General features: G+C 38.0%; 1 protein-coding gene across 1 annotated transcript; it reads left to right on the forward strand.

Annotated features, from left to right (window-relative positions):
* The first annotated feature begins 1947 nt into the window (after positions 1–1947).
* LOC145270295 (uncharacterized) lies at positions 1948–7046 on the forward strand. The gene is made up of 3 exons (XM_080125940.1): positions 1948–4029; positions 4428–5592; positions 6754–7046. Exons 1-3 carry the CDS (start codon positions 1948–1950, stop codon positions 7044–7046), a joined length of 3540 nt encoding a protein of 1179 aa, XP_079982066.1.
* The last annotated feature ends 519 nt before the right edge of the window (positions 7047–7565 follow it).

Below are 7565 nucleotides of genomic sequence, written 5' to 3' on the forward strand. Positions count from 1 at the left end.
ACTCCTCCAAAACCTTTAAAATGACGACTTTTTTTTTTGGTTTTCAGAGGTGCTGAAAACGAATATCACATGTAAATTTGGGGCAGATAAGTAGTTTTCTTGATATGAAGAAATTACTTTTTTTTTGAAAGTGTGGAAACATTGTCTTATATAAATTTCACGTAAAAAAAAAAAACAAAAAAAAAACACCCGCCTTCTGGTCACCTAATAATTTCGTTATAAAACAAATTTGAAAATGAAAAAAAATGAACGAATCTCTTAGTAAAAAAACAGCGCCGGTTTTTTAGGGTGATGAAAACAAATATAACACTGACAGTTAAATAGCTAAATTAACTGATAATTAAATAGCTAAATTCTTCTTAAAATTGCTTTATAATATGAAGAAATTACTAAGTGGCCAAAAAGTGGGTGCTCATTTTACCTTACTTTCATATAGCAAAGTTATCCCCCACTTATTGAAAAAGTAATTTCTTCATATCATGAAAACTACTTATCTGCCCCAAATTTAAATGTGATATTCGTTTTCAGCATCACCGAAACCCTATTTAAGTCGTCATTTTAAAGTTTTTTAAGGAGTTTAAAAGAAACTTGACATTGACCGAAATGTGTTTATTTAAGTAAAATTTAAATATTAAAATAAGTTTACAATATGTAAGGTAAGTTATTTTTTTACGTTTACAAAATCCCATTCAATACCTTTTAAAATAATAATAATTCTTTTATTACGTTTACATAAAATGATTTGTTCATTATGTTTACACGAAATGATTTTTTTATTTCGTTTACATAAAATTATTTTTTATTACGTTTACATGAAATGATTCTTTTATTACGTTCACATAAAATGATTCTTTTATTACGTTTACATAAAATGATTCTTTTATTACGTTTACATAAAATGATTCTTTTATTACGTTTACATAAAATGATTCTTTTATTACGTTTACATAAAATGATTCTTTTATTTCGTTTACATAAAATGATTCTTTTATTACGTTTATATAAAATGATTCTTTTATTACGTTTACATACAATGATTTTTTTATTACGTTTACATTAAATGATTTTTTATTACATTTACATAAAATGATTTTTTATTACATTTACATAAAATGATTCTTTTATTTCGTTTACATAAAATGATTCTTTTATTACGTTTACATAAAATGATTATTTTATTAAGTTTACTGTTGATAAAACTTGAAGCACTTACCTGCGACTCTCAGGAAGAGTGGCAGCAAAAACCTTTTGTGTGGGCGATGCCTCTTTTTATATTGGTAGATGTTACATTTAACTTATTTGATTGGCTAACTGGATTATAAGAGGGATGGAGTGAACTGAATTTTGGTTGTGATTTCAGTTTGGGATTGGAGTTGAAGGAAATTGAATCGTTACCCTTATTACCAGACCGACAAGGTTCTACAATTTTTACCTAGTCACAGGTCGCAACAAACCATTGTTGCAAAATCCTTGTTAACCTCTACCTTTCAGTGGAGAAATTTTCCACACGTTGCAACAGTGATCTGCAGACCTTGTGCATTTTTTCCCCTTTTTTTCTTCTGTTATTTTTTTATTATTATGGCCGCGGAACAAATGTCTTCCCTTGAGGATTCCTTAGGAATGCAAGAAAAAACGGATCACATTCTTGAGGCCCTTTTGGATACGGAGGAAAGATATAAAAACATTATCGGATACACATTAGAAAAATTAAAGAAAAGAGTCGCAGTGGATGCATGTGCCTTGAAGAACACCACAGATAACGTAAACGAGTGGCTTTCTAAAGTAGACCAAGTTCAGGAAAACTTGGTTAAATTCCTTCCTAGAGATAGGGTGGCACCGCATGCTTATGACCTTATCGAATTCAAAGAGGAGGTGAAAAGAGATTTACAAAACTTAACTGCAGAGGTTCACAAGGATGATTCTCCTCCCTTCATGCTCCCAAATGTAATGCAGCCATCTCAAGTTGACACCTCTATGTTTAGGCCTAAGGTCAAATGCCCTAGTTTTGATGGCCTGGACTTTGAGAACAAATTTGCATTGAGAGATTTTCTTACTAGATTTGACTATTGCACTTCGGGATTAAAATCAAGGAGAGAAAAATTAACCTACCTCAAGACTTGTGTTACGGGACGTCCGTTTCGGCTAATACATCATCTTGAGGAGACATCCAATAATTATGATGCCGCAATAAAAATTCTTAAGGATAATTATTGGGATGAAGAGGGCATTAGAGAGGAGATATTCTCTAGCCTATTCAAACTGTCCACCCGAGGCAGGTATGATATTGAATACCTTAAAAACTATTTGTCTCAGGTTAAATACGAGTTGTCGGAATTGGACTCTATGTTGGGATATGGATTTATGGAAAGAAATTCAGGCGGAGGGGCATTAGCGGCTCATATACTGTTCCAAAGACTGCCCAACCGTCTTAAGGAAGAATTAGTGAGGTCTGTAGGGGCACCGCATCCATCTTTAACTTCTATTTTAGATACGGGCATCAGGATCTTAAAATCCTGGAAGGCTGCACTCCCTGAAGCAAACCAGAGAGATTTGGATTATGGTAGCTCTCGTAGATACATTCATCCAGACAGAAAACCGGAGACAACAACACCAACATTGGAGAACTTCCATATCCAGGAGAGGCATACCACCTGCAACCTTTGTTTGAGGGATGGTCATTCCACTCAAGTTTGTGAAGAATACCATACATTTCCTCAAAGATGGCGTCGTTGTCGAGAACTCGGACTATGTTATAGGTGCACAAGTAACAATCATTTCAGTAATTCGTGTCCCTGTAAAAGAAGCCCTAAGGGCAATTGTGAGCGATGTTCAGCCCAGGACCATACCACAATCATGTGCCCTATGCCATATATATCAACAAATGAATGTATCAATACTGGTTTGGGTGAAAAGCAGTGTATTTTGCCGATTACTACCATCGTACTACAAAGAGAGGACAAAGCTGTGAAGCTGCGATGTTTGATAGACACGGGCAGTCAAAATTCGTATTTTAGTGGAAGAATTTTGCAGGATCTGGCTTGTGACCCAAGATCTGTCTCAGAGGTAAACCTTGAGATTGTGACGTTTCTAGGAAGGAAAACCTGCAATTTTCAGCGACTTACCACAACAGTGGAGTTGACGCCAGGGGTAAAGCGGCAGCTACCTATCCTTATTGACAAGGAATTAGACATCATTCATACAGTGGAGCATTTGCCGATTGTGGTCGAGAACCTTACGAAATTGGATTACACCCTGGATACAGATTTAGGAAGAAATGCCAATATAAGTTTGGAAGGGTTAATAGGGGTAGACCTGTTACAATTTATGGAACCCCTACAAATGATAAAATGTATGAATGGGAAAGCTTGGCTTTCCCAACGAGGAGTGATACCTTTTGGGGATCCCAGGAATTTCATGTTTCCTCATCAAATTAAAACGATCCAACACAAGGTTCCAGTTTATGGAGAAATCATGAGAACTGTTAAGTGTCCGACCTCCATTGTTAATAGTGTTCTTGACGTGTGTTCTTCTTATTCGGACCCCTATAAAGAAACTTTTGAGGACAGTACTGTAGAAAGAGGTCTGGAGTGGATTTACAATGTGGAGTCTTTGGGGCTATCAGAAAATGATACCTTGTCCGACTATGATGCCCAGAAGGTAGAGGAGTTTATGAGAAATATAGAGTTTAAGGAAGGACGGTACTGGGTGCAGTTACCGTGGCACACTGATAAATTAGCTCAGATGCGCTCTAATCACCAAGTAGCCCTCAAGGTGTTAGATAGGGTGGTACACACTCTGGAAATGAAGGGCCTCTATGATGAATATTTAGAGGTTTTTGCCGAACAAGAGGCAGAGGGCATAATAGAACCCTTTCATTGTTCACCTAAACAGTTCCATAAACATGTTTGGATCCCTCATCGACCAGTCTTTAAATCCGAGAGCATAGCAACTACTAAAATGCGACCAGTCTTCAACTGTTCATTGAAGGTCAAGGGAGGAGTATCCTTAAACGAGGCTGCATACCCAGGGGTAAATTTAACCGGAAACATGTTAAATCTAACTCTACTCTTTCGGACTAATAGATATACATTATTGGGCGACATCAGGAAGGCATTTCTGATGATTAGATTATCAAAGCAATCTGATAGAAATAAGTTTTGCTTCTTTCTAAAACGGGATAATCGTCTGGTATGTTACCATTATACGACCATCATCTTCGGCTTTAACGCAAGCCCTTTTATATTGAACTGCATATTGAAGTATCATGCATCGTGATTTCCAGTTGATGATTGCACCAAACTGTTGAATTCAAATTTTTATGTTGATAATCTGGTCAGTACGAATAATTGAGAAAACTATATCATGAAATAAAGGAAAGATTGAAGAAAGGATTTGATCTTCGATCATGTAACACCAATTGCCCAAAGCTACAGGAATTGATGAGGAAGGATGAGACTTTGACAACTCACAGTTGTCCATGGGAAAAGGTTCTGGGTTACAGATATGACCCAGAGTCGGACTCCATCAGCCTAGTCCAGCGAACTTGTGACCCCAACTTAGCAACAAAACGTCAAATACTATCAGCCGCATCCAGTGTATTTGACCCATTGTCTTTATGTCTCCCAGTCACCATTCAAAGTCGCATATTGGTGGGAGAAATGTGGAAGGCTAATATTGATTGGGATGATCCCATTCCAAAGGAAATGCAGGAAAGGTGGAGATTACTAGCTAGTGATTTGTCGGTACTTCATTCGTTATCGTTTAGAAGACAGGTACTTGATAGCGATACTGTTGCGGATTTGTACATATTCACAGATGCCTCAAAAAAGGCATATGGGTTTTCTGTATATGCAGTTCAGGGAGGTATATCTTCTCTGATTTTTGCTAAAGCAAAGGTGGCACCATTAAAAGCTAAAACCTTGCCAACGCTGGAACTATTAGCAGTTTTTTTGGCAATTAAATGTCTTAGTAATATCTTGAGAGCCTATCAAGGAACGAAATTTGGAAGTTTGTATTTGGCTGTAGATGCCCAAATTGTACTCACTTGGCTGATGTCCAAGCAGACGAGCCATAAAAACATTTTCACGAAGAATCGCCTCAAGGATGTGACACAGATGGAAGAAGTGATACTTACAAATTACAACCTTGCTATCAGGTATAAATATGTGCCTTCCAATCAGAACCCTGCGGACCTAATGACTAGGGGACTGACAGCAGCTAAATTTAAGGAAAATTTCTCTTTTTGGAGTGCTGGACCAAACTGGTTGTCTGGTGGAACTGTCTGTTGGCCTGATAGTACTTTGGATTGTCTTAGTGCAGACAACCAGCAAATAGTTCGTACGAACCTGTTCTACACCTGTAATGAGAGCTGGTCTCAGCCTATCGTCGCCTTTGACAGATTTTTGTGTTTTAACAAACTTCTACGTGTGGTCTCCAGAGTCTTCGAATTTATATCCAAAGCAAGAGGCAAGGAACTGGACTATAAACAGGCTGCTGCTGACTACTTGTTCAAGACAATGCAACAACAGGCATTTCCCCTTGAATTGAAGTTCTTACGTGCACCTCATGATAAACCCATTCCGAACCTTGTGAGTCAGTTAAACCTATTTCTGGACAAGTCTGGTGTCGTCCGCTCCAGAGGCAGGATCAAAAAAAATTTTACTCTACAATATGAGGTTTTAAACCCTGTATTGCTCGGGAAGAATCATCCCTTGACTAATCTAATTGTGAAGGATCAGCATGAGAGGGCTAAACACTTGGGTGTGCCGGCTACACTTAGTAGAATCAGGATGTCAGGATTTTGGATACCTCAAGGCAGACAGGCTCTAAACATAGAGTAAATCTGATAAGGCCATTCATAAGGGATAGATTATACAGGACACCTGTGGGTTCAAAACCAAAATCTTCAATCTAAGGTTTACATTCTCATATTTACGTGCTTGGAAATCAGAGCGGTGCATTTAGAACTGGTTGAGGACATGACAGTACACACATTTATACTGGCCTTCATCAGGTTTTCAAACATGTGGGGCTTGCCTTCTCACATATATAGTGACAATGCAAAGTCATTTCTTGCTGGAGTTAGTTTACTAAATCAGGCCCTAACTTCTTCCGAATTTGATGAAAAATTTGGGCAGTATAATATAAAGCATGTTAAGATCCCTCTTCATTCGGCTTGGTATGGAGGAGTTTGGGAACGCATGATTAAAACATTAAAGGAATGCCTCTATAAAACTGTTGGAAGGTCTATTTACAGTCAATCTGAGTTGTGGACATCCATTTCAGATGTCCAACGGGCAGTGAATAATAGACCGTTAACCTATGTGAGTTCGAATGACTCTGGATTGGAGGTAATTACGCCCAATCACTTCCTGCGCCCAGATCAAAACCCTGGACTTCTTCTTAGAATGGAGATTCAACCAATTAATGAAGGGGAACTGCCGTCCAGACAGATATTGTTGGAATCTTTGAAGAACCGGGATGAGCTGCTCAAGGAGTTTAAACGGATATGGAACGAGGATTACTTACTCTCTCTTCGAGAACGTAAACAAGATCGTTATCCAACTATATGTAATAAGGTACGACCTGGAGATATTGTGACGATAAAACTTCCGAACAAGTCTCGACCCTTCTGGGCATTGGGGAGAGTAGAAGAATTGTTTCCGGGAGACGATGGTATGGTATGATCGGCACAGATACGACGGGGTGATGGGAGTGTGAGAACATATTCTCTTAAACATCTATATCCGCTAGAACTACATGCGGAATATGAACCACAAGAGGATGGTCCGGAACCTAGTTATGATGACTGGGAGTCCATAGAAGGAATTTCTTGGTCAGAAACCAGTTTTGAGGAACCCACTTTAGTACAGGAGAGTGAGCAGGTTTGGATTTGTCCCGGATGTAATAAACCTGACGACGGATCGGCCATGATCTGCTGTGATCAATGTGATAACTGGTTCCATTTTAGATGCGTTGGGATCAGTGCAGCTCCGCCAGATGAAAAGGATTGGGTTTGTCACCACTGCTCTGGGGATCAAGAATGAGGAATATGTATATTGAGAAGGCTTTACAAAATCAATAACAATTGATTTTGTTTTCTGTTGAGTGGGAGGGTGTTGAGAAAACTTGAAGCACTTACCTGCGACTCTCAGGAAGAGTGGCAGCAAAAACCTTTTGTGTGGGCGATGCCTCTTTTTATATTGGTAGATGTTACATTTAACTTATTTGATTGGCTAACTGGATTATAAGAGGGATGGAGTGAACTGAATTTTGGTTGTGATTTCAGTTTGGGATTGGAGTTGAAGGAAATTGAATCGTTACCCTTATTACCAGACCGACAAGGTTCTACAATTTTTACCTAGTCACAGGTCGCAACAAACCATTGTTGCAAAATCCTTGTTAACCTCTACCTTTCAGTGGAGAAATTTTCCACATTACATAAGATAAGCACATAACAGAAACTTAATAAAGAAAAAATAATTGGTAAATGTTTACAACCGAATCCAACGTAGTTTTAATGTATTTTTTGTTTGCCATTACGTCTGAAAAGCTATTAAAATATT

This window comes from Euprymna scolopes, chromosome 46 (genome assembly GCF_053919585.1).
Source record: "Euprymna scolopes isolate OS-2025 chromosome 46, ASM5391958v1, whole genome shotgun sequence".
NCBI lineage: Eukaryota > Metazoa > Mollusca > Cephalopoda > Sepiida > Sepiolidae > Euprymna > Euprymna scolopes.